The 27,695-nt window shown below is 41.6% G+C and overlaps 1 protein-coding gene across 1 annotated transcript; it reads right to left on the reverse strand.

Annotated features, from left to right (window-relative positions):
• vwc2 (von Willebrand factor C domain containing 2) lies at positions 1–26,688 on the reverse strand. The gene is made up of 4 exons (XM_071481357.1): positions 26,438–26,688; positions 17,506–18,235; positions 16,084–16,213; positions 1–834 (listed from the first exon to the last, which is right to left on the reverse strand). The coding sequence occupies exons 2-4, from the start codon at positions 18,154–18,156 to the stop codon at positions 683–685; spliced, it is 933 nt and encodes a 310-aa protein (XP_071337458.1). The 5' UTR covers positions 18,157–18,235; positions 26,438–26,688; the 3' UTR covers positions 1–682.
• Positions 26,689–27,695: the final 1,007 nt, after the last annotated feature.

Raw genomic sequence — 27,695 nt, forward strand, 5'->3', positions numbered from 1 at the left:
TTTACCGAGCACAGATTGGCATTTATTTCAAACATGAACACACAGTACGAAGAGAAATACAAAAAAGCACTTTCAAATCAAAAACACATCTGAACATCCAAAAAGATAAAAGAAAACAGGAAACAGTCAAGTCCTCTTTAATATTCCTCTGTTTCTCATTTTGTTTTTAACGCTGCACTTGATCGTTCTACACAGCAAATCTTTTCCCATCACTCTGAAATTGATCGCACAAGTCTAGTCTGCACTTTGGTGGTAGAGGGGCAGGTGTCAGGATTTGTCAGATGACACCACATGTCGAGACATCGAGGTTTTCACCTCCAAAGACAGCTGTGTGTGTTCTATACATTCTGTTGTTTTATTGACCTCTGGTCCAATACATTGCTTATTAAAATACAGAGGCTATAAAAAATATTTTTTCACTAGTTCAGCATTAATGACCCCTATAGGTATATAGTCATAAATAATTTAATACATAGATAAATAGATATTCTGTGTGTGGATTATAAACTTTCATAAAAGCATCTTTTTTCAGTAATGCAGGAGTGACTACAGTATAAATGCGGAAATGCTCGAGGGCTGCTGTCCGACCCTGATGTCCAGCTGACTGGGTGAAAGGCCGAGAGTTTACATGCGAATTGGCGCTGGTGTTACGTGCCAATGTCCCCTCTCAATGTGCCAGTCTCTAGCTCCGTTGGCACTCGTTCTTACTGCAGGTAGCCTGACGCTCAATCTGCCATGTGCCCTCCTCGTATGTGCAGTAGCAGATTGTGCACTCATCAATCTTCACCTCTCGGCCAGCCGGTATCACTGCTGTGTCCGCATAGCAATTTGGCCCTGTGGGTGGCAAAGAAAAACAGGTTCAGATGACTTATAATGACTTTGAAAACAGGTTCAGATTGACCTTATATATTTTTAATATTTTTCTTTTGTGTTGTTGCATTGTGTCACATTTTAACACACATTTTCAGTGTTAAGAGCCTGACCTCACAGGTACAAGGAAGAATTATGCATACATTGGTGTAGGGAGTCATTTTAAAGATTGTTGTGAAGGTTGCACTCCTCTGTGGTGTTTTCTGCTACCAGACCAATGACTGCATATATAAAGTCAATGTACTTGATCCACCAAGGACACTGTTCGGTGTGTAAAAATGCAGTTTAAGTTCTGAACACACAATTCAATGTCACATTCCTTTGTGCTGCTCGAAGGATCCCAATCAATTTAAAATTCCACAAATTCACAGACACCCTTGTGAGTCTGGACGCAGGTGATTTATGAACTACAACCTTGCTTCTGTGCTAATAGAAAATCTTGCTTATTCTTTTCAGTCTATACAGTAAACCCAATAAGTATCATTAAATATCTGGATTAGTAGTGAATTAGGGCTTTTATGATATAAGATTTTCATTACACAATTATTGTGGCCAAAAGAATTCATGATAATGATGTGTATAGAAAATTTGAAAAAAAAATAATAATAGTGATGCAATCAGTAAAATTAATCTTTAACTTTGCTTATTGTGTTTTTTCTCATTTTTGGCAAATGAACTAGACTCAAATACAAGTGTATGGCAGTGGAGCAAGTCTGTAACCAACAAAAGCACACAAAAACACTTAATGAAGTATGAAAAGGCAACCAGATGAACTGATAAACAAACTATCCACAACACCTACGATACTACCATATGTGTATTTTTAATACGACATCAATATTTAATTTTTTAAATATTGCAGTTATTGTCAACACTGGTATATTGCAACACCCCTAATGTTATTTAGACTGACAATGTTATTGCAAACACTTGATTAAACACTAGTTAGCCCAATTATGCACAGTGGGGCTGTGCTCAGATTTTCCATTTGCACTCAGTCACTCACTCCCTCATGCTACATAACTATGCGCAGCATACTCATAATTATCTCCATTGCATAAACAAACGCCAGCACATCTGCATCTCATGAAGCAATATGCATTAAAATAGACAAGCAATTTTAAAAATTACGCATCGTTCGTGTATTATGCATGTTTTCATTGGTGTCTACAGAGCAATCTTTACTCTGTGGTGGAGACATCTGGAGTATTATGCCGGCCAGGCACTCTCAATAGTAATAAAATCACATTAGGTAGCAGCTAACGTTAGCACCTAGCCTGTTAGCAAGATGACTTCTTCTGCAGCACTTTGTAGAGACAGACCACAATGCATGATGGTCTAGATGTAGTGTACATCGTCTGTACACTACATTTTTGTGTGACTTGCGGCTGTTTGGAAGTGCACTACATACTAGTGGATAAGATTTATAGTATAGAAAATTTGAACAGTGCTACAAAAAGAATGGTTAGCAAACAGGGCCTGGGATTTTGCTGCCACCTGTTCTGTTATGACCAATCTCTTGTAGCGGCTAAAGTTAGCTAATGTCAGCGTTGGGAAAGCTGTGTGTGACATTACTGATAATGTAAAAAGATGAGCGTTTCTCACTAACTAAACAGGGTGCTAACTTAGGACACAAGCTAATGTTCAAAAGATTTGTACTCTTACTGCCACTGACTTGTGTATTTTGGAAATATCATATCTAACTTAGGTAGCTAGTCTAAACACCTACTAGCCTATAAGCTAGTTAGCTGCCATGAATACCTGGGTTTGTTTTAAATTTTAAGTTTGATAAATGTTAATGCTCAAGAACTGTGGATATTGGGCTCTGGTCGAGCACAGAGCCCCATTTAGGTTGGGGTCCCTCTAGCCGTCATTCCCTGGTGAATTTTGTTCACTTCTTTTTATTATGGGGCTTTCAGACACACGACTTGCGCTGCTCTGGCCGCTCAGGTCAGCAGAGCGTGGGGGGAGTCGCGGAGGACAGGACGAACATAGGCAGAGTTTTTCAAACTTCTAGCAGTCTTACCATTGCCTGCAACAAAGACATACTGTATCTTTCCCCTGCTAAGAAGCAAGAGTTAGCATTAGCCTGGCTAATAATAAGAAGTCATTGTCTGAAAGCCCCGTTATTGTTTGCAAAAACCTGAAATGTTGTTAGTGCTATTTTAAGCTAAATTTTATCTACTACTGCTTTGTGCATCTCATCAATACAACAAAAGTAATCATACATATTTTATATTGTTATTTTGTAATGATCAATTATAAGATTTGAATAATGTTCTTGTCTAGGACCCAAGCTGCACGTCTTCATCTATATATGAAAATACAGAGTGGAACAAAGGCCAGTGGGACACAGGCTTGTTCAAAAGTAGGACAGGACTTAAGTTATTCTTTTACTGCTCCTTTTAGATGTCATGTCTGCTGCAGTGACCAAATTTCCATATGGAGTTCAGCACAGCTGGTTGTCTTATTTTGTTTTGTTAAGATATTTTCATGACATCTCAGTCAGCTTGAATGCAGTCAGTCAAAAAAAAAAGAAAAAAAAAAAGATAATGAACACAAGAGACTGAGTCCACTGCCCTTCATTTCATTTCTCTCAGTGGAAAATGGTCTCTCACATCTGGGCTTTCATTGATTTGTTCCCAAAATAGTGTTCTGGTTATGTGAATATAAGAGGCACAGAAAAATAATAGCCACACAAGCATGAGGATTTATGAACAGGCTTCTGCTGGGAGTGTCAGTGTCCAGTTCTGACAGGCTTTAATTTAGGAAGAAACCAATGCTGATCACATTTAATAGAGTGAATGAGTTTTCACTAGAGTCCCTTTAAAGGTGCCATGAATCATCATTTGGCTTTGTATCTGTTTATCAAAATAGGCTTTGGCCATCATTACCATGCTCCTCAGACCCCTCGGTGACCACTTACAGTGTATGTGGAGGAGCATTTTTCATTTTGGACGATCAAGCTCGCATCAGGGAACAGATTCATCCTGGGATTACAGTGATTACGCTGAATTCTTAAGAACTCGATTCACATGATTATCTCTTCCATAGTCTCGTTCTGGGATTCAGACATTCAACCCAAGCCTTTTCATTTTAATTTAGACTCTGTGTATTTGATTTAATTTGAGGTGTGCACATGAGAGGTATTTCTTACACTGCAAGTAAAGCACAAATGTAGCTGAACTTCCAGGAAGGAGTACACAGTGGAATTGTACGTAACAACCAAATTAAGCAACAGTTTTGAAGGACTGTTCTTTTTATAATATTTAGGAAATTGGCTCACTAATGGAAAATTTAATAGGTTGAAGTTTAGAACTGAGCCCTGAATGTGGCCCAGAGACTTGCAAAAAAAGGAACTACCACCAAAGCCCAGCTTTGGTGCTCCCTTTTGTATGACATTGTGTGCACAAAAATCCAACTGCAAAGACCACAATAACAAATATAAGTGTGCTCCTTGTGTCACCTACAGAATTATATTCTTCGGTACTAGGTGTGATAGGAAGGCCTTTGTTTAGTCAAAGTGCCTGTGTCCTCAACCACTGGCTGGAAAAAAGTCCTCATAAATCATCCATTATCTCTCAAGCTGCATGGCAAAATATAAACACTAAGGGAATTGTTCCACAACATCAGGTATAGCATAACAATGGCTATTTCCCTTAGACTAACAAGGTCTTGAGCCACTGTGTTTTATAATTAAGATCCTGATAAATGGGGAGTCTTTCAGCTGCAGCCAGAGCATTTCATTGGACAGCAGCACACCAGAAGGAGCGTGCTGGCACATCAATCAATGTGAACAGTTTGCCGAGGCCTGTCAAAATGTCAACCCTAACACATTTATAAGTCTTCAGATGAACACACACACACACCCAATCTGAATAACAACTCATCCTGTGTCCCACGCTGCTGTCGCTACTGATTCATCATCATTAGCAGCATTTAGAACACAGTGTGTCAAATAAAAGACGCATATGTCAAGGATACGCTGGGAGAGAAAAATGCAAAAATTAATCATGCACTTTACAAAATAAATCAAAAGTATTTCCTCCTGGAGCCGGGATTAAACCACAGCCTGTCAGCCAGACATTCACGGTTGCATGACACTTGTTTGTGTTAATTTATGCATGGATTCGGCGCCACTGTGCTTACTCATTGCCATCACCCTATTATTCTGCCATTCATATCACACCCACCTTTTTGTCATTGCTTCATTAATATAATATATCCCCATCTCACCATCACTCTCTGTCTTTCTCTGCCTCTCACTCTCTAAGGCAGAAAGAGATTTTTACAGGCACATCAGGCTTCACAAGAGCTTTTCAACGACACCCGAAGAGGCAGAAACAAATGGACTGTGCATGTGCATGAACAGTTGGATTCAAACTGTCACTACAGCGTGTTAGAAGTTGGCATGGGCAGTGTGTGAAAAAGATAGCCATTAGCACCTGTGGCTTTTGGCTCTGTAGCAGAGCCAGATAATGGACAGGGAAACGAGGACACATCCCAATCATCATACCCCTTAATTTTGAAATGTTATAAACTTGCAGAGCTTCATTATAAGGTAATGGAAAGAGAAGAATAGCAGAAATCACTCATCTTAATGCATTTCCTGAGTACATTTGCATTATAAATGCAGAATAAGAATGACCTTGCGTTCCAAAGACAGGAAATAGGAGAACTTTTGCAGGGAGAGACCATGATTTAAGAACAATATGAATAATTTGTTTCAGAGATGCTGCGTGAAATGGGTGCAGTCTTTTGAACATGACCCGCAACACATAAAAGCTGCAGTTTTTATGAAAGTGCCACCTCATGTGAATGTTTGTTTGCATATGTTGTCTTCAGCTACTGTGCCCACTGATAATCTTTGTGGCTGAACAACCCAGCTGCACACAAGTAGCACGACTGTCATAACGGATGTCCTTCACAGGAGCAGAGCCACAAACCCTCGCCAGTCAGCACAGTGGTGTCCAGGTGATGGGCTTTACTGGAAGACCTCAATTACTTAAACCTCATAAACAATATATTTAAAGGTTTGACGTCAATCTATAAGACCTTTTTGTTTAGTGTGTTACTGTCTATTTCTGTGATGTGAAAAATGTGTTTGGATTTCACATTAACCATGACTTTTATTCAGAGGAAAATTTAGAAAATAACCTCTAATGAGCAGACCAAAGCTGAAAACCATTCAGTGACCCAGCAGCACTCTAATTGTTAAGACATAATGTGACTAACCATTACCTTCATTCTGGAGACCTTTCTCTGTTGTTAACGTACCTACAAGTCCAGTAATGGCAAATGGCCTTTAGATAATAAAACATTGCGGGGTGAATCAAAAAGGTGAAAAACTCATTTTAACCTTTTGTTATTTTATTAGACAATGCAAAATGCCCTACTTTCCCTTTCCAGTTTATCTAATAAATGAAATCGGTGTATGCTTAGTTATTATTCCTGATTATATCATTACCTACGGTCAGCGTGTAACATTTACAACAGCCTCTGTATACTGAATCCATTACTGGCTGTTGTTGTGTTTGTTGTTGCTCTGAAAGAAGTAATAATTGTACTCTTTATCAACTGTTCGCTGCACACTGCCCCCGAACAGCGATTGTCCAATCATAGCTTCGCAAAAGGCCAGCCACGTTTTTGATTTCTCCACATGCAGTGTTAAAGCAGCGTGAAAAGGCTCTAATACAAGTAATATTATGTTTCTTAAGAGTTTGGAGGGTAGTGTGTTTTGTTAGCCAGAGCAAACGTGTAAGGAATACAATGAAGAGTCCATCTAGCTTTCGTATGGGACATGCAGCTTTAACCTCAGGTTTTTGTTTTTTTTTTGTATCATATTATTTATGTAGCCACATGAGTGCAGGCTGTTTTCACATGCTTTGCTTCAAAACCATCACCAGGAGGAGTCAGAGGGGACGAGGAAACAGCAGCAGATAAATAGCAGGTGTGCCAGCTGACTGCTCAGGTACGTCAATTAGGCTGATGATCTGACAGACCTACACGGCTTGTGAGATCTCACAGCAACAAAACAAATGAAGCAACAGTGCTCACAACATAATGCAAACCACTGTTCTGTGAAGGTTTATATCTGCTGATAGCAAAAGCTTCTTTAAGCAGCCACATTTACTCTGATCAGTTATTTCAGTGTTATGTTATCATCATAGGTGACGTGTTTTTTACACATGAGTTGCCTCTAGCTTGGCTTCAAGTAGCAGGTCCAGCCTATCAGGAGGTTTTACAGTATCAGTGAGATGTTTAAATTCCTTGCCTAATGTTCATATATGGCTCTATTAGGTCCTTTTCAACACTCAATCTGGAAATCAGGTGCAATGCAATCAGCATTACAACCAGGACACCTGAAGTCATCTATAACAGAGCCTTTCAACACTTTAGGTGTAGGATCCTCTTGTGGATATAAAGTAAGAAATCTCAGAGTCCCATATTGGTATAAACTTTATCTCCTTGCTTCCTATTTTTTGAACAGATCTTTTTAGGATCTGCTCTGCAATTTTGCCCCTGAGGGACAGATGGATCCATATTTTAAGTCCTTCATGGTATCACTCAGACCACCAGACAAAAATGAAGGAAATGTTGTAGTCACATGAAAAAAGTCAGGTTATATGGAATCTTTATCCAACTTATACCAAGACTAACATCAATCTAAAGAGGCTGATCCAACAACAACAGGGCTTCGTACCCTGTAGAATTATCTATTATCTCTGTATTAACTAATACAGACTGGATAAAATGAAACCTGCCAGAACACATGGCCTCCTCAAGATTCACAAAGACTTTGTCCATGTTCCTCCATTACATTCTATTATAGACACCACTGGAAGCTTTTTACTATGTGGCAAAAACTTCTTTCATCTTTTCTTGCTCCTCCGGCAAGAAATGAAAATACTGCTTTGATGCTGCCAATCGCATTAAGGATAAACCAATACACCTTCATGAAGATGGATATGGATTTATGTAAAGTCTCTGTTCACTAATGTACCACTGGAGAGAACAACAGATGTTATCTTAAGGAGCATCTACAGTGGGAACGAGATCAAAAAACATCAAGAAAAATACTTTTCTCCTGTAATAACAAATGCTATACTCAAACAGATGGGGTATCTATGGGATAATACCTTAGACTGGTTCTTGCATATTAAATGATAACTGAATTGAAACAGACTACTTTTTTTTTTTTGTGCCGCTTTGTCTCATCCTGGTGGTTTCAAAGTAAAACCCAGCCGACCATGTCTCTATCCTTTGGATTAACTTTACCCTAATACGTGTTGAATATCAGTGGATCTCCTGGTTTAGTCTTCATTTTGAAACAAATCAGATGGAAACAAGCTCAGTGAGACAAAGCTACATCTGTGACTGACAGTCAAAAAAATGACAAAAGTGACAGAAAAAAATCCACGGTAGATGTCTAGAAATAAAGAGCCTATCTTTAATTATATCTACATCAGGACCATACCAGCATTTAAGCTTTTTGTTCAACATTATCATCATCTCAGAAAAGTATGTCCGTGGTCCCAAAAAAAGCAAAATATATAAAGGTCCCATATAGTTTTATCTGAAGTGTTGATATACATAGGAAGATATATTAGTGGTTTTAAGAACCAAAAACCATCTCAGTGTAGTTTTACATCTCCTCTCTCAGGCTTCTCTCTGGAGCTCTAGTAACAACAGGTCAGTCAGCCAATCAGAAGAGAGGCTCTGAGTGATGGAATAAATATATAGCAGATTTCAGGTAAACACTCAAAGAAACCTAATCCTGTAAGTTTGGATGGTGCGTCCAGGTGGGCGGGGCTTGGGGTATGACTGAGAGCACTGACTGCTTTGTTGTGACATCATAAAGTTGCAGAAGTCCTCACGGCTGGTTTTAAGGCTCAGTTTCTGAATACAGGCTGTGTGCATTTCTCTGTGGACTGAGGCTTTGATACTTTCACAGTATTAATATAGAACCTAGACCTGTTTTATAATCAAAATAGACATGGAAATCTACCTTTATACAATATGGGACCTTTAACTTCTAGAAATTGAAGATCAACTTTTTAAAAAATTACAATGGTAAATTTACCATGTTATCATCATAAGCTACATGTGTGCCATGTAAAAATGGAAAGCTTGATGTGCATAGCAACGGTAACTAAGCACTGCAGGGCTTTACAAAGAGTCAGGTACAACCAAGCACTAATTTTTACATTCATTGACTGGGACCAACTCTGTTTGCCACATTGCTCCTTATCTGTGTTGGCAGGGTGAGATGGAAGCTGCCTCAGATGGACAAACCATGCCATTTCACATTCATATACCAGAGCTCCCCTTCCCTCGTGTTTCTTTTTTTTTTTAATTGTCACGTATTAAAAGGCCCTCTATGAATCATGCCTCTCTTAATTTAAATGAGTCTCCATCCCTCTTGGCAACCACGCTACCATGTCTCGTGATGCTCTATTTCAAGTGATTTTGGCCCCGGTTCAGACTGTTTATCACATCCCCCACAGATTAGTGTTGACCCTAATGTCTAAGTCTTGAAGAGCACTGCTTGTTTCCTCATGCGTTGCCAAGGCAATACCCTGCAAGAGCAAAGGACAAGAGGGAGGGAGCCACGGCCGAGGTGCCAAGGAGAAAGGCTTCTCCTGCAATGATTTTGTTTTTTTTGCCTGAGCATTCTTCAAAAGCAGATGTTGCAAGAGAGAGAAAACTTGCTTATAATTTACAACAAACACTTCCATATCTTTTACACCTATATGTCAAAGAAAGGAATATAACGTTTCAAAAATATTGACAGCATGAAAAAAGAAAAACTCAAGTACAGACAGCATGTTTTCCTTCCTTTCCTCTTTGACTTGTATTGACTAGGTGTTCTTTGGATGAATCAATATTGTTTAATTAAACTTTATGGAGGCCAGCAAGTGATAGTCACAAACTTTAGGGGTATGAAACTATTTAATTGCAATGTGTTCCACTGCTTTAAGATAATGAGTAAAAAATGATGAGAACCTGCCTCCATTCACAGCTGTTCTTTGATATTCATGAACAACTGTCTGGGGTGGATGTAAGCGATACCTCTCACTTTCATCTTCCTCCCCTGGCTCTTCCCCAAGTGTCTCCTCGCGTACAAGCTGAATAACACATCTGAGACAGGGTGCTCTGCCATAAGCATTGATTTTGCATGCCTGAAAAGGCCAAGATAATGCCTGTGCATAATTGATGAACTTATCAAACATTGAAATACTTCATTGTGATTTATATCAATAGTGAGGAAAATGGTAAAGAGGACTGTTAGCTGGGAAATGGGGGTAAAAGACAGCAGGGATGACTTGTTGAATAAGGAACTACAGCTCGGTTTTTCTCTCTTTACAGATCTGCTGCTTCAGTTTTTCACCTCATTTAATCCATTTTCTTTCCTTTTCTGTGCTTTTTATACTTTAATGTGCACACTCTTAAACTCCATGACACACTATACTTTTATGGTAGCACGACACATCTGGATGAGTATTTAATTCGCTGCCATTAATGAGCTGAGCTTTGATGTGGCACCGTGGCTCTGATGCATCAGAGTTCCTGGGAGGTCTTAACATCTGCCTGTACCTCAAACAACATCTGTAGACAAGACAAACAACAGAACCAGAGGAGGAACTCTCCAACGACCTCCAGTAACCTCATTTTACATCATCAGTATTTCATCAGCAAGCCACCACGGCGGCGCTGTCTCATATTGAGTGCTGTGTGATCAACAGTGGCGAGGTGGGAGTTGACAATCATTGATCCTCATCATTTAAATCACAGCATCTGTAAAAACCTGGCGAAGAAGCGTCATGAATAAAAGACAAAGTGAAATTCAATGTATAATCGTTTGATGTTGAAATGAGGTGAAGGAAGATCAGTGGTGTCATTCAGTGTGATGTCTCACTTCTGTTTACCTCTGGTTAATGTATCTTCCATTGGTTTGATAGTTTAATAGTGTATTCCCTATTACTTTATATGTTAACATGTTTTTTCTATTTACTAAAATATTTGAAACAAGGAGTGACATGGGAGACATAGTGACTTAGAAAATATAAAACATAATAGTTGACATAACATAGGACAGTTACAGGGTGTATATACCATAATATCCAAGGCTGAAGATTAGATTAGTTTTAGTGATAGTGTAAGACAGTCTGTGGTATATAATAATAATAATAATAATAATAATAATAATAATAATAATAATAATAATAATATGATGATGATGATGATGATGATGTGTAACATCCTTATAATAATAAGATATATACACAAATTTACGTGTGTGTGTGTGTGTGTGTGTGTGTGTGTGTGTGTGTGTATGTATGTATGTATATATATATATATATATATATATATATATATATATATATATATATATATATATATATATATATATATATATATATATATATATATATATATATATAGGCACCCCCAGTCCGACCCCCCCAGCAATGTAGCCAAGAGCCAACACAGGGTCCTCTCCTTCCCTCCAAGGAAAGGGTTTTTAATTTAGCTGGACCTTTACAGGGCAATGACATTATTTATTTATATATTTTTTGTCCTGTCTTGGACAAAACCCAGACTGTTGCATAGGGAGTCTGTACGCTGAGGAAAGGCACACCCTCTCTCTCTTCACCCCCCTTAGACAGTGGGAGGTGGGTCCCGTCAGCCACTGCCTTTGAGGCGTCTTGCATTAAATTGACTGCAAATGCAAAGTGACGTTTGTGACAATCAAGTCTTCAAAGCGTCATGTTTTTGAAGGATTATTCCCTGACAGATACCTCCATTTTCTCCAGCAGGTGGAAGGTGACGCTCACAAAGATGTCTGGTGATCGCGGAGACTGTTTACAGCTCGTGTTTACACAGAGACCAACCTGCCAGCACTGTTCATTAAATCAGAGCCAGAAATATTCCCTGTCCAATAAGAGGTTGTTAAATCCAAAGTGATACAAAGACACTCAACTCAACAGTTTGAGCTCTGATATTCACAGCAATCCTGAATATGAGAACTAAACCTGCAGGAGGCTTAGAAATAACACATTTTAAAAACTATTTATTTTAAACGTAAAAATCTCACCTTCTGCAGCTTTAAAAACATTGCAGCTTGACTGCAGCACAAATCAGGCGTAAATGCTGCTAAAGGCTATTTCTGCATTTTCATAACTACCACTGTGCTCCTGCTGATTACTCAAAAAGAGCATGAGACCAAGCAGACAGAGGGTGCATGACGATGTAGGAGCAGACTCCTAATTACAGATAAGTGCCATACAGGTGTATGTGTGACAAAAAATAATAGGAGCCAGCTAAAGGGGCACTAGAGCAGTCTAGTATTTCACCCCCATAAATCTGAAGGATGGTGGGGGGGGTCACAAGAAACCAAGACATCTTGACTTTCAGTCACAAAAGCACTGCAGCCTACAATTCCCATGATGCAACGCAATACTAGATTATAGATTTGCAAAGTGTATGTGTGTGTGTGTGTGTGTGTGTGTGTGTGTGTGTGGGGGGGGGGGGGGGGGGGGGGGGTTGTCAGGTGTACCCAATTCCAGAAGAAGAAGACTAGGTCATCTTCTTAAGACAATAGCTGCGTCCCAATTCAGGGGCTGCATCCTTCGGAGGCTGCATTTGAAGACGGATTGGCTGGCCCATTTCCAAGGCTCCTTCAAACATGGATGACAAATGTGGCCTTCTTTTCCTGAACAACGAAGGAAACAACTTTTGGGTTTTTCATGCTCCAACCTTTCCCAAAATCCATAATTAAAAGAATATGTCAGCAAACAATGCCAACAGAGAGCTCGAGGATTACACTGTTAAATTAAACATTGGGCTTCAGCTCAACTGGACAGCTAACGGTACAATTGTAAAAAAACAAAAAAAAAACAAGGGCCTTAAAACCTCATGTTTTTGTAAAAATAAAAGTGTTGTCAAGGTTGCTAGGCGACAGGAGCAGAACTTTGCGACACAACGGTAAGGACGGGCACAGCTGGTGACCATAGACTGTAAAAATAAAGATGGACGTAACCTCCGTGACATCACCCATAGGTTTCTGAAGAGTAGTTTTGAAGCTCAGAGTGGGCTGCTCTGCCGTCGGCATCTTGACAGTGCCGGACTCCGCCTAGCTGCCAGCTAATCCAAAAATAAGCACAGAGGTGGGACATGTGTGGAGCTGAGACTTCAGTGAATGCCATTTTGTGGCAATCATACGCCCACCCAGCTGTCACTCAAAGCAGCATGCCCTCAATTACTCATAACTTTAAGCCTTAATAAAATTTAAACAGTTGAGTTATATAAAAAATCACCCCCTGTACAGTTGTCATGAAGGAGGAAATTAGCTGTAGAGACCAAAACAGTATTTTGTACCAGGCTATAAACATTTCTTTCTGCTGTAAAATCGGGCATTTTATCATGGGAGTCTATGGGGGCTGACTCACTTTTGGAGCCAGACTCAAGTGGTCATTATGGCTTCTTTTTTCAGCCTCTGAGGTTTTCACTTGCTGGTGACGCAAAGCAGAAATCAACTGTGGGCCAGATCATCTCATTTCAGTTTGGCCCTCACAGTCTACAGCAACTACAAGGGCCACACCTTCGTAGACCACGTCCACTGAAGGATGTGGCCCCTGAATTGGGACACAGCTAGTGTTAGCTAACTGACAATCGAAGCTGTAAGCCTGTGTACATTAAAAAAAACAATCAAGATACATGTCAACTGCAACAGCCCACGGTGCATTTGGAAAGAAGATCCGTCACCAAGCTTACAATCCTGTGATGTTCACTGCTAACAGTGGTGAAAGCTAAAGATTATGGAGCTGAGACACTTAAAATCTAGCTTCAGTTAATTTACTTTTATATTTGGCGCCAATTTTATTAACTCAGCACCTCTGACACCGTGTTTTGTTCACAAACTCAACAACAAAGTGTTTTCATTTAAGTCCGTTTTGATTCAAGCCTCTGCCTGGCTTCCCCTCCACAGCAACAGTTGCCAAGGCTCGTGGTTGTTTTAGTATTTAGAGCCATCTGTGATGCCACACTGACAGCAAACACACTATTTCTCAGAAACAATCAGGAAATATTTCAAACTGATGGACGTAACATAAAGCCATAGTATTGTTACATTATCCAGGAGGCTCCAGTTTTTCCATGTACATTGAGGATATCATTAAAAGAAAAACTTGCAACAGAGATTTAAAGCAGGGGGAAAAAGTACTTCCAGAACTGGCAGCTGCTCTCATTTCGCAACTCTTATTAAATCCTCACTGGCTGATAAAAGCAGACAGATTTCAAACTCCATGCCCCCAGTTTATAGCACAGGTTTCGACAGCTCCTCCACAGCCACAGAAGACATTATACAACTGTGTTCACAGGCTGAGTGGTAGCCCCCTCCCCAACATGAGTAAACTGATCTTAACGTGTGAAGTCTTTGCCACAGAATCCCAGCAGACTACAGTAATTCATGTATTTCTAACTCAGACTGGGAGAGTGTTAGTTGTGGTCACGTAACTTAGCCTCTTAGACTTAGTGAGCTCTGTTTGGTGAATGGTAATGTGTGGTAATCTTATGGTAATGGGGACTGATGCCATCCTAAAACTGACAATCCTTATCGGCTGAGTGAGCCCCTGGATTTGTTGGGACTTTTGTCTACAGATCCATGTTCTCCTCATGTCTGCCACATCTCTGCACATACTGCACTGTATCTACATCTGTCTCCTTGACTGATGTGCCTGCGAATGCAACCCTGCAAATCCACTGGGCATTGCACGGGAGGTGGGGGGGGGGGGGGGGGGGATATGGAGCACTGCCCAAAACTCGGCACAAAGCACTCTCAGCATGATCAATATGTGCATATATAAAAAGTGGGTGAACAGCAAAAAGGGAACAAAGGACCAGCGTGTATTCCCCAAGATTACAGCAGGCAAATATTAATAGAGCACGTAACGCTTCATGACTGCCAATGTTTTCACCTCGTTATCTCTGGACGTTGTGAGACAGGATTTTAATTTGAGTGGGACAACTTTTGATTGATAACCAGTCACCAACGTTCATTACACGAAAATGCTTAAGTCTATTATGTTTTATGAGCCTAAAATGATACATGAATTACCCCATGTGATATTCTGGGTGTGATTGTAATGAACTAGGCAGATGGTAGTCATATACTAAAGAAGGTGCTTGTAGACATTTTGTTTATTTCATCAAGTTAAATGATCTGCTTGATATTATTTTTTTCTTTTAACGATTGATTTCTATGCAAAACAGTTGGTTTTGTAATTTCACTGTTATTTCTAATTATCTTGTGCTCATCATTTAATGTATAAATGCTCAGTTTGAACAGACAGAGTGAAATACCAAAACATCCTGCTTGCAGTTTTACCCCAAAAATGATATTATGTGTTCTGTCGTCTAATAAGTGGCTCAAACAGTCGAAGCATTTTATCGTGGAGTGCAGTGTATATCTTGTCTCTGTCACAGGGAAGCTTTTTTTTCCTCTCTCTTCATGCAGATTGCTTTGCTCTTGTTTATAGCAGACAGCCTGCGCCACTTTAAGATTCCAAGTCAGAGATACATATCGCAAGTCATCATTCTTTTTGCTGAAGGAAGCAATGTTGCTGACATTGCCATGTTGCATTAGATCACACCAAGAAAACAAGGGGACATAATCTAGGACATGCTGTCTGGAATCATCCGAAACAACTTCAGATAATCGACTCTGAGCCGCAGAATTCCTGGGCCGGGGCTCTCAAACCAATAGGATCACAAACTCACAGCCCCTAACAGCAAAACACACGAGGAGACCTCAAATCTCTACCAGACAGCAGCCACGGATTTGGAACATACGCTGCAGCCTCCATCAGATACACTAAGTAATTATATCACATTAAGACATGAGTAAATGTTTTTCCCCATAACTCAGACCTGATGAACCACATTTTTCGTGTGACTTCATTACCTACGTTATTACAAATATGAACTCTGATGTAGAAACAGACAGCAAACACTGCAGTGCAGCACGCTGAGCTCTTTGTGTCAGCAAAATGAGATGCGCTACCTTGCCCTCACAACTCCTGCTGAGGTGCCCTTGAGCAAAAACATTTGACACTAGCCTGCTGTGGTGGAGCAGCCAGAAGCAGAATGGTTGTACTGGCATACAGTGTTCACCACAGCCTTGTTGCAGGAAACCACTTCACCTCCACTCACCACTCTTGCAGATGGGACAGCACTGATCCGGCTCGTACTCCGGGTCCACGCACTCTGTCTGAGGGCAGGCTGCCACAGAACACAACACCTCCCCACTTGGCTCACACCGGCACTTCTCACATGGAGACACCTGGATAACAGAGAAGAAATAGTAATTAACACCCTCATAAACAGTTCACACACAGATTCACACAGAGAGAAACAGTGCTCAGAGACTCAGACTTCTCCGCTTAATTAATTTCTTGCTATCTTTGACTCTGGCTCTTTGTTTGTCTCAGAGTCTGTCTCTCTTTTTCCACTATTCTGTCCTTCCACAGCTTCACTATCCAATCAGGCGATATGGAGAAATCAATAGGAATGGGAAACAAAAGAAAGATGCTTCCATTTTTCTCTCAGCATGAACACAGAATGATGGAAATAAGTCGGTCATCCAAGTGCTCCTGCGTGTCTTGAAACAGAACAAACGAGGGACCGAGGCTGGGACTGATTGTATGCATTTGGAATTATATGCAGCTCCTACATTTCCAGTGAAAGGCATCATTTAGTGGCTGCTTGCGTAAAGCTGAGCACCTTTAGTCTTAACAAGAGAGCAAAGGTTAATTCTAGCGGTGTTGCAGCAGATAGTAGAGGCTTGCGCCTCCGCATAGCACTCCACTGTGAAAAATGGAGCGAGGCAGCACTTAGTACAGTGCTCCAGACCTTAGCAATCAAGCATAAAAACCTGCCTGTTGCTTAGTATCAAGGCGCCCCACCCCCCACCGCCTTCCATACCCCCACTGCACAGCACAAAGGCTGATGTATGCTGCTGGTGAAAGTAGAGATTTCTGTAATTTCCCTCAGAAAAAGACTTGAAATAGAGCTGTCGGTAACACCATGTGTTGGAAAAAGGAAATTCTATATTAGCCTTAGCCTCCTGCTGAGACACTCACCAATGTACAGAGAAGCATTAGGAAGTGGTAGATGTAGCGTCTCATAAGACACATAACACCAAGACTGTAGCGCAATCCTGAGTCTAGCTTTTCAAAGAGATGTCAGAAGATAAAACATTAAAGATTTTGCTGGTGGATCTCTGTGTCTCTTCACAACACCCACATGTAGCAGCATGCTCTGCAGAGTTGTAACATTACTATAACTCTAATTCTATCATGTGTATCAACAAACTGAATATGGAAACACTCTGGAGCCGCACTGCTAAATTCAGCCTCTGGTAATATGCTGGCGTTGTGTGAGAAAAAAGACAAGTGCTGACCTTTGCCATTATAAATCTGCCGGCCTGCTCGCTTGCATGCTGCAAGGCAAGGTAACTAGTTTCTGTGTAGCGCCTGTGATAAACTCCCGCTGAATGGCGAGGAGTGTTCTGTCAGCACTTCTTTCAACTTTGAGCATGTCAAAAAAATGAGTGAACGCAGTTAATGGACTCACCTTAAACTCTTCAAGCGAGGCGTAGATCTTGCCCCGAAACTCGCAGTAGTTCTTTTTCTCCTTGCACTGTGGGCAGCACTGGCTAGTGTCCACTTTAATGCAGCGAGGGTGAACCTTGGGACATTCTGGCTTGGTGCACAGAGGGCCCTCGTCTGTGCAGAGGCAAGGGCACGTCGAGGGGCCCGGGGTGAACTGCTCTCCGATGGCGAACACAAAGCCGCTCTCGTCCATGCAGCCTTTGCCCCTGTAGTCTGGGTAGGCGTACTCGTCGATAGCGTCCAGCGAGAGGGCGACGTCACTGGTGGGGCCCTCGTCTATTTGGTTCAGGCTGTCCTGTTCACTCCACAGCTCCTGGGATTTCCCGCCCTTAGATCCCTGTGACTGGGAGTTGAGGTTTGGCCTGGTCCGGCTCACGGCAGTTCTGTTGGGGCCCAAAGTATTGATTTCCTCCAGCCGCTGATGAGCGCCATATCCCAGCGGCTCGTCGGGGTCCTGCTTGTCCTGCTGTTTGTCCACCCTGGCCTGGGTCAACACTCTTTCCAGACGTTCCCGGCTCACTGGTAAGGTCGCTATAGGATTACACTGGGCACTGCTCATCAGGAACCCGAGAACAAAGAGAACTTCTGCTGTCATGGCAACGAAGTGCAGCATCTCTCCCCACCACCAGCGAGGTGGGAAAACACCTTGGCTCACATAACACACTTCACATCTCAGGTGTGAGCCAGTCCATCTGGAAAGAGAAAATTAAACTGGGGTTATGTGCCTCTGTATTTTTTCACTTCTTATCCCTGGTGTGGGGATGTGCTTGTCACATTTAGTAGAGCAGTGCGAGAAATTCGGGCCACCTCAGAGCACTGTTCCATCATGTCAAGCAAACATCTGACTGAATGTGACGCAAGCCTGTAGGATCAGTGCATTGGATCCTTCGGACAGGGACTATTCATAGAGCTGTGTTAGGAAATCAATACTGCTTCATACTGTAATACTTCCCTGCATCAATTGGTCACAGCAGTGACAGAGTAAGAGGAAAATCACCAAAGGAGGACTTGAATCTAACACTCTTAAACTCCATCTGCTCTTACGGAACAAAGAATTGGGATCAATGTCTGCTTTATTTAAATGAATCACAGTCAACTGCACAAAAGCAGAAATTGATCTGAAAATAGAACATAATTCTAGTCTGGAAAGATGAATTTACTGTAGCTGACAGAAGCAGCTATATCAATTTCAAAATGAAGCCAGATCTGCTCCAGCCTCTGCCATGAGCCGGATATGCATCAAAACTTCCTCTAAAAGAAGCCCACTAAATTTCTTATTGTTTTTGTATTAATCAAAATAAAAGCACATCACTTCCTTTACAGTTCTGAGCAGTCAATATACAGCAGCTCAAGCGAGTGAAATCCCTGCAGACGTTGCAGAGGCTGCACATTTTTTGAAAAAGCTGTAGTCAATGTTTTTGTTTTATTCTCTTGCTTAACTTGATTTACTGCGGCGTCTTGAAATTCAAATGCCTGCTATGATGCTTTGCTGCTTGTGGTGGCCTACTTCCATTCATTTCCCTCACTCCAAATGTTTGGTGTCGTCGCCGAGCTGTGTTTAACTGGCTTCAGTTGTGTTGACATTTATAGCTTCTTTTGAAAAGGAGGGGAGATTACGTCGTATTGACTGACACCTCAATTAACTGTAAAGTCCTGTCTTGGCTTGTGTAAGAGTAGTTCACCGTATTGATTCATTTGTCAACCTCAGTGAACACAGCTAATTTCCTGCAGAGCAATTAGGAGCACTAAACAGGAGGTGAGAAGCAACTAAGCACTGAGTAAACAGGAAGCAAACATGATTAGGTATGTGGTAATACAGAGACAGAGCAGGGATCATGTCGGGACACTGATTCTATCTGATTCAACTATGGAGCCAAAAGCTTTCCATATGTTTTAAGTCATATATTTTAATATTTATAAATTCTGATCCATCCTGAGGGAAGAAAAGGCTGAAATTGACTTCTGGCACGCTTGTGGTATTTAAGTGGTGTTTTAGCTGAATTTCTACGTTAGAGGCAGAATCCTTGGAGCTGCTGTGGAACTGAGAGGAAGCAGAACGAGGTGCATACCGATAATGCTGCTGCAGCTGAGAGAAAGAGAGAGGGAGAGAAGGAGAGGGGGAGAGAGCTGAGACCAAGCCTCATTAGTAAAAGGACCTCATTTGGCTTTTCTCAGCTTCACCTCTCCACCTTAACAGCTGTTACTAGCTGTCACACAGACACTGCTGCTGCCGTGCTCTCCGTCAGACTGAGCTCTGGTTGGCTTTCAGGCAGGTTGTCAAGTGGGCACAAACTAGCCACAGCACCGCGGAGTCTTAAAGGATAAGTCTGCCAATAGATATATATTTTTCTCACTGTCAACAGAAAAGATCACAACCAGCAACAAACTGATCCTATTTACAAGTTCTATGTGCATCCAAGGCCTGATATAGCTTATTCCTCTGCTCCAGAAGCACATCAGTCAGCCACACTGTTGAACCTGCGAACACGTTCCCTCACTACAGCGAACACACACACACACACTGCAGGTTATGTTGAGTCACTTCTACATATAACAGGCTTTGTACAATGTGTGATTTAACTGCCATATTTTGAGAAGCCAACCCCATCTCTTAGAATTTAAGTTTCTATACAACTTAAATGCAACAGCAAATACGCATTGAGGGAAACTTAATTATGTTTTCTACAAATGTAACGAGGATATGCTGTGGTTATGTTTAGGAACTCACAGCATTTGGCTGAGGTCAGAGTGAGAAAGTGGTCTGGTTTAATACAGAGCAAAGTTTAAAGTTAGCTAGCATGCTAACCAGCTAGTAAGGTTGTTTTCCACCACTGGAGACACCTCTTGGCAAAAGCAAGAATAAAGTTTGATGCTGAACTCATAATGTTTCTTCTAGACTGTTAAATAAAGCAAACCCTGGTCTCTGTCCAGAGAGGAATGTTGCTGTCTCGTCTTTGTCTCACAGAAATAAATCAGCTCTTACTTGGAGATAACTGAATTCTGACCTGTTTCCCCTAAACCCCCTTCTCTAGGAGAAGTAAGGAGCAAAAGACAAGATAAGATCTAAGAAATCAAACCTGTCCAGTTTGAAAATAACAGGAGAAACACGAGTTGTCGTCAGTTTTCTAATCATCTTCAAATTAACGTTGGTGTTAGACGCCCTGACATTGAATTCTGGTCATCGCAACCTACATTCAACCAACTTGAGTTCTGGGTCTCACTGAGCCGAGCCAGCTGACCAGTACAGACAATATTAGTCACACACATAGACTCAAGCCTCCCTTCACTCAACAAATCAAAAAGAACCGAGGCAATGCTAAAAAGCTGCTTTCAGTGGTGCTGTATAGTGGTGGTGTAAAAAATTGTTGTATTTACTCATGTTTTACTAACTATTCTTTAAAACAGCATTGCCCAGCTGTTTCAGAGCCTTCTTGAAACAGAAATATGTGACCTGTTTTACAAGATTTATGTCTTCAGCAAGAACAAATGGGCTTGAAAAGTACCAAGAAACAGACTTACAAATTGTTGGTTTTAGGTTTTTCATGGCAATTTACAATAAGTAAAATATGGAATAACACCAGCTGTGCATTCAGTTCTTTACAACCTAATGTAGATTCTCTGGAGATGCAAATTAAATCAATTACCACATTCATTGCATCTTAATGCCATCTTTAATACAGATCACATCGTTTCTAAATGTCTGTCTAATTAATTCTCAGCCACACTGCATAATGTGTGTCAAATGTCATGAGACTTTAAAGGCTATACTGAAACAAAAATAAGTCCTTTCTGTTGTAATGGTCCTATAGCGACCATTGAACATTTTTAAGATGCCTTTGTGGATACTTCTTCCTACCACTCAGGTTCAAGGGATAGCAACTTTCTTATATTTATAGTGTTGCATATAAGCCATTTGGTGAAAGGTCATGAATTTATCTTTGGCATACAGCCCTGCAGAGAATTTAGTTTTTTTGCTTGACTGCTCTATCTTGAATACTTGCAAAGGCATTCTGGCAGGAAAACAAAAAAAACAACCCAAAACAAAAAAACACAACTATGAACTGACATAAAGATGCAATACAGTGTTTCACTATACATCTCTGAAGCATTAGGCACAAGCTTGTGTTCGGGACGGTTACCCAGACAAATTTTAAGCATTAATTTGAGTCTAATGAGCGCATAATTTGTCATGAACTGCAACCATGGTTCTGTAAAATCTCTTTTAGGATGCAAACCTCATTTAGCAACTCTCTGCTTTTACCAGCACATCTCGAATAAGCTACAGTCAGACTCTGCACAGGTGTGACCCATGCTCACTTAAGCCTTATACTAACTACTGGTTGCAGCCATCAATCAGCAGCATACTAGAGTTTATATAAGCCAACACCATTGAGTTCATTCACACTTCTGACACATCTGAACACCCACTTCAGAGTGAACAAAATGAGTTCTGTAAGTGGAAAAACTCTCAATTAACACTTGTCAGCTCCAGATAATTATCACTGGAAAACAAACACTAATTAATGCTGGGGAAAATAGCTGTATATTTTTGTCTTGAAGAACAGTTTTTTTCACCACGCACAGTTAAGCGGTCATGTGGTTTCCCTGTTATTCAGCAAGTGACAGGCCTCTGCGTGGCTCCAACACATGAAGTGGTCAGAGCAATTATTGAGTCACATGAAGTGCTAAAATGGAGTGTAACTCTTGCCAAAAATGGCCAATTAAAAAAGAAATATATTTGAGACCAATGCCAAAATTCTGCTTAATTCTGGTACATTTTAAAATGCAACACCATGCAGTTTGTATTACACCATAATGGGTCAGACAGTTTTATTAATGGGGCAGAAACCTCCCACGTTAAACATGCACCATAATAAGTGCTATAAAACCAAGACTTCCAACCAGCTTTAATGCTGTGCTAAATTGTAATCTAATGGTGTTTTTTAATTGATTTTTGATTAATAAATAATGATGCGAGCAGAAGCTGCAAGACGTGATATGTGAACTGGCAACACAACTACACACCCACGGAGTAAAATATAGATATTACTAAAACATTTCTGCTCATATATTCAAAGTTTATATCAAGTGAGTTCAATTTTCTAACTCCCCCAGCACGGAGACAGCCTGCTGTACGGTCAATCAGACCAGAGATGGGAAAGTTGTCAGTTCAGACCTCAGACCTGACAGGTCAACCAGCAGGGGGACCCCCACTCGAAACTCAACAGCAGGGCACGCCGATTTCCATGAAATACAATATTAAAAAACATTCGACCTCAGCATCACCAAAGAAATCAATCCTAATGTGAGTAATAAATAAACTATAACACATAATTAAAAACAATAGATTTTAATATGCTCTATATATGTGATTCAAAAACCCAAATAAATGTGTTTGGACTTTGGACCTGTGTTGTTGGAGGCAAGGCAGGCAACTGCTTGGGGCCCCAGGCAAATAGAGGGCCCCCAAGGGCTAACAAAGTTTACCCCACAGCAATGTCTCGAAATGCAACTCCCTCCCCCTTCGAGAACCAATGGACTGTTTGCAGTGACAACTCAGTAGAAAACCTCCCTAAAGGTCACATTTAAAATAAAAACAGAGAAGATCGGTGGTAGGTATAAGGTGAGTCCATTAACGTGCTGCTGCTCTGTCCCACCCACTGAACACCGTCAGTCCAGAGCCACATCAGAGCTTCTGTCCAAAAAGTCTCTAGATATTTGTCGGCAGCTGCTTTTATGAAAAAAGTAGGCAAAATTTCCAAATACAGCGTGAAAATCACTAAACTGCCAACACCACTCAGGAGGAAACGTCCTGAAAGGGACTTCATGTGTTGATGAGCACTGGCCTTATAATGTGTTATTTACAATGTGACATGTTGAAGTTATTTAGCTATTTATTTAGGTTTTGATTGTTCTTTATGTCTATAGTCTGAACAATCTTCTAGCATGACCATTTGGAGTAAAAAAAAAAAAGGTTCTGATTTCGTACATTTTTCATTGGTGTCATATTATTACATAATGGCAATAAACGCCGATTGACGGGGCCCCTGCCAATTTTTTGCCTATAGGGCCCACTGGACTCTGGAATCGCTGCTGCCTATAGAGCGTATAAAATGTGAAAAGTTGCCTTTTTCCATGTTTTGTCATTTTCATCCTTAGTTCATAGCAAAGAAATGCTTTGATACTCTTCTACTAATGAGGTTTAAATGAGGTCTGAAAAAAAATATGTAAAGAGAACAAAAACATTATTAAAGTCTTGACCTAATGTAAGGGTCTCTCCAACATAAATGGTGTGTGAAATGTTCAATTAAAGTTTATATTGTGTATTTTCATTGTCTTAAAAAGCAGCTCTCCAAAAAAATATCAGTCTGGGTTTTTTCAATGAGGATCCATATTTCTGGGTGAAAACTACATAATTGGAATATTTAGGTATAAATTAAGTTTTACAGATACTTAATGCTGGAACAAAATCCAGGTCCAGTGTAAAAGTTTACATCATTAACTATCCACAGTGGCCAGACTAGACAGGACTGGACTAGACCAGGACCCCCCTCCTCCTTAAATGTGACCTGTTCCTGCTTCAGGAAGCTCCCCAGCTTGATTTTCTGCACACATAAAATCGTTTCCACTGACATTTAAATGTTGCAGTTGCTTCCTGCGCTGGAGAGAATGAACTCAACATTACCCTCAGTGTTTGGCTGCTGGAGCGAGTTCAGTCATTATCGTCACCGTAGATATGAATCCGTCTGTCAAAGGCCAAAGTTCTGTTTACATCTCAGGCCATTGAACACAGTCGACTTGACCACTATGAGGTGCAGCAGCGGTGATTAATCAAGCAAGGACTCAACCTGGCTGTTAGTTCACGGTTCAATGACGCTCACCATCGCATTGATTTATGACTCATAAATTATTGTCGTTTTCATTACCCAGCAGAGAGAATAAGGCCCATAAGTCATGACACAACAACCTGAGCTCAGAGTCAGATTTTAGCTCGCACCTTGACTAATAAGATACTATTATTCATACAGATTGAATTGGCATGGCTTCAAGAGTAAAAAACGAGGCCGTTAAGATGTGCTAAGGTTGACCTGCCTCTTGCTGTCTTGTCTGGTGTCTGGTTTCTTCCAGGGCGGTTAATAGCTGTTTCACTTACACAATAATGCTATAAATAGGGCCAAACGTGCTGTGGCAGTGCTCTCATCTCCAGGAATTTTCCATACCCAAGCTTGGATGTTTTGTTCTTTTTTTATTGTTTTTTATCTATTTGTGTTTTTCTAATTACCATTTGCTCTTCATAAGAGGACCCGTATTTAAAAGAATAAATAGACAAATTAGCAAATTTGATCTGACTGAAAAAGTGATGCAGCAGAGAAAGTGATACAGCAGCAGCAGCAGCGAGGCTCACAGCATCCCTCGTGTCTTGATTTCTCTTTAAGGCCATGCAGGGTGTAAGTCTGACAATGAGCCTCAGAAACAAGCAAACACCCCATCCACGTTGTCTTGGAGAAGAAAAAAACAAAAAACAACTGCTGCGTTGTCCCTTTGTAAAAATCCAACTGGATGTCACTGAGAGGAAAACCATCTCCTCAGGACTGGGATTAACTCAGACAGACAATATGCCCTATCCGCTGTGTGCACTGCATTTATTGCACATTACAGATTCTCCTTTTTACACGGTTCCAACATCCCAACATGCCATCGACAACACATGGGGGAGTGCAGCAATTTACTCTGAGGTCTACTTCAATTTATGACAAAGTAGATCACGGGGACGAGATGTGAAATGTTTAGACAGCGGTGGCTAGTGGGCTTGGATCTGACAGGGCTGAGAAAGTATTGAAATAATGATGCCACATTTTTAAAACTCGTTTTTATACAGATAAACAGTGTGAAATGATGAAATCCAGTTAGAGCAATAAGGGACACTAAGGCAGGATCCAGAAGTATTAAGCCATCTGCCAGTGAGTAAAGATTGCTGCAGGGCTGTCTAATTGAATTTTATCCTCTGACTGTAAATCCGACGAGTGACCCAAATCAAAAGAAAGTTTGCCTAAACATGCAAGGAAAAACCAAGGGCCCCTGCAAAACTGTCATATAATCTTAGGATTATGTGCGGTGGAACAAGGTGAGAATCTGCTCCAACACAAAGCCTGCCAGGAAAAGTCTGAGGCAGAAAACACACCACAGCGAGAAGAGACGACGAAGAGATGATGATGATGATGATGGTGGTGGTGGTGGTGATGATGTAGCCTTTTTGACTCAGGTCTTGTGTGTCACACCCAAACACATATTGACATTTAAATAAAAGACTTAAATAAAAGATGAATAAATCATCCCCCCAAAAAAATTTTCTTTTTACTATTTTTTTTTTATGCTCCAGTCACCATACAAACGCCTTCTGCTGGACACTGGGTTGATTTAATGATGAATATATTGCATTATGTGCTGGGCTGCCTAGTCTACAGTTTGAGCCAGTGTTGGCTGGTTGTTGCATCCTAAAGTGCGAGTCTTTGTGCAGCCTCTGAAATCCCTCCGACGCTTCCCAGAGCATCCTCCGTCCTATTCCCATCCAAATACCAACACAGCCACTTGCACTGATGCACACGCAGCCTCCACAGGTGCAACAGCCCTCCCTGCATTAGTTTCCCTCCACATCCGAGCCCGGAAGCTTTTCTTGGTGAATTTTCAGACAGGCACCGTGGCTCTACTGTAACCTTGAGTGAGTAAAAAATTAAAAAAAATCTCACACGAAGCAGCTGATTTCCAAAGTTGATGAGCCACCTGAGCGTTTAAGCAATTTAGTGCAACATGCACGAATGAAAACACCCCCCCCCCCCCACACACACACACACACACACACACACACACGCAGCAACACCGCCTCTGTAATTCACCTGTGATCCTGGGAGCCCGCCGTGTGGGGCCGGCGGCCGGCGGAGCGGGGACCGCGGCTGACGCTCGTTACACCGGGCAACCGGTCACACGCGCTGCTCCACCGGAGGATGCGCGCGGGTCAGCGGCGTGTCGCGCGCCCAACTTTGATCGCCACGGAGAGTGAGCGCGCGCCGTCTCCCGCGAGCCGCCGCTGCTCCACACTGACACTTTGTTTCTCACGGTCCCGGAAATAAAGACTTTAATACAGGGGAGGGGGAGGAGGGGGAGGAGGAGGAGGAGGGGGAGGAGGAGGGGGGGGGGGGGGAGTTCAGCCGAGAGGCCGCTAGATGGAGCAAACCGGGAACAACAGGAAGTCAATCAGCCGACTGGAGGCTCCTCAGGTGGACGACTTTACTTCGTTATCTCCAGTTAGCAGGTGGTTTCCCTGACGCGGCCTGGTCTCTGGCTCAAAACCCAAAGCACAGTGTACAACCAGGGCATTAGGAAAATGCGGGTTCATAACTGTCACTGCAATGGGCCACCTGAGAGACCTAAATCCAGACTCTTGCAGGGCCGTAGCAAGGGTTTTAGAAACACTGTGGTCATGAGTCTCCCAGAAAGCCCCCCCCCCCCTTCTCCTCCTAAACCCTACCTGTCGAGGCAGACGCCCCCCCCCCCCCCACCCTGAGCCTGGTTCTGTTGGAGTTCTTCCAGTTAAAAAGGCAGTTTTTTCTCCCCCCTGTCGCTAAGTGCTGCTCTTTGCGGTTTTTTCTCTGTAACAAAGTAAGGTCTCGGCCTGACCCTGTAAAGTGCCTTGAGATCATGTATACTATGATATGATACTCCCTTGTGGGCTCCTCCTTGGGTCGGGCACGTGGCTGCCGGGGGGGCATGCTGCCGCGGGTCCTTGGGCTCTGGGGGTGGCTGGGAGTCTCGGTGTCCTGGTTTCTGGCCACCTGTGCCTTTGCTCAGGGGGGGCGCTGTTACTGCAGCCCCCACATCAATTACCCACCACATCCAATGACAAATCGCTACACACTTGCATACACACATGAACACATACACATACATACACGCACACCTACCGAGCCCTTCCCTCATACACACACACACAGACAGATTCACACACACACACACACACATACACATATACACACATACACAAATACACATACGGAGCATCTAATGGTTAAGAACTATAGAGTGACCATAAATGTTGATATTTTGATATATTAGCTATTGTTATTGTTACTGTGGTTGTTTCTCTGTTGTTGTGTT

The sequence above is a fragment of the Trachinotus anak genome, unplaced genomic scaffold (genome assembly GCF_046630095.1).
Source record: "Trachinotus anak isolate AG129_WGS33_773 ecotype Australia unplaced genomic scaffold, CSIRO_AGI_Tana_v1 ptg000007l, whole genome shotgun sequence".
Taxonomy (NCBI): domain Eukaryota; kingdom Metazoa; phylum Chordata; class Actinopteri; order Carangiformes; family Carangidae; genus Trachinotus; species Trachinotus anak.

What these genes read in the sequence shown, in the direction of transcription:
- vwc2 (XM_071481357.1), bottom strand. Translation starts at nt 18,156, where the DNA reads ATGCTGCACTTCGTTGCCATGACAGCAGAAGTTCTCTTTGTTCTCGGG. An exon ending in CCTCGCTTGAAGAGTTTAAG is followed by an intron (nt 16,214 to 17,505) that starts GTGAGTCCATTA and finishes TCTGTTATCCAG; the next exon opens with GTGTCTCCATGTGAGAAGTG. An exon ending in CTGTCCCATCTGCAAGAGTG is followed by an intron (nt 835 to 16,083) that starts GTGAGTGGAGGT and finishes TGCCACCCACAG; the next exon opens with GGCCAAATTGCTATGCGGAC.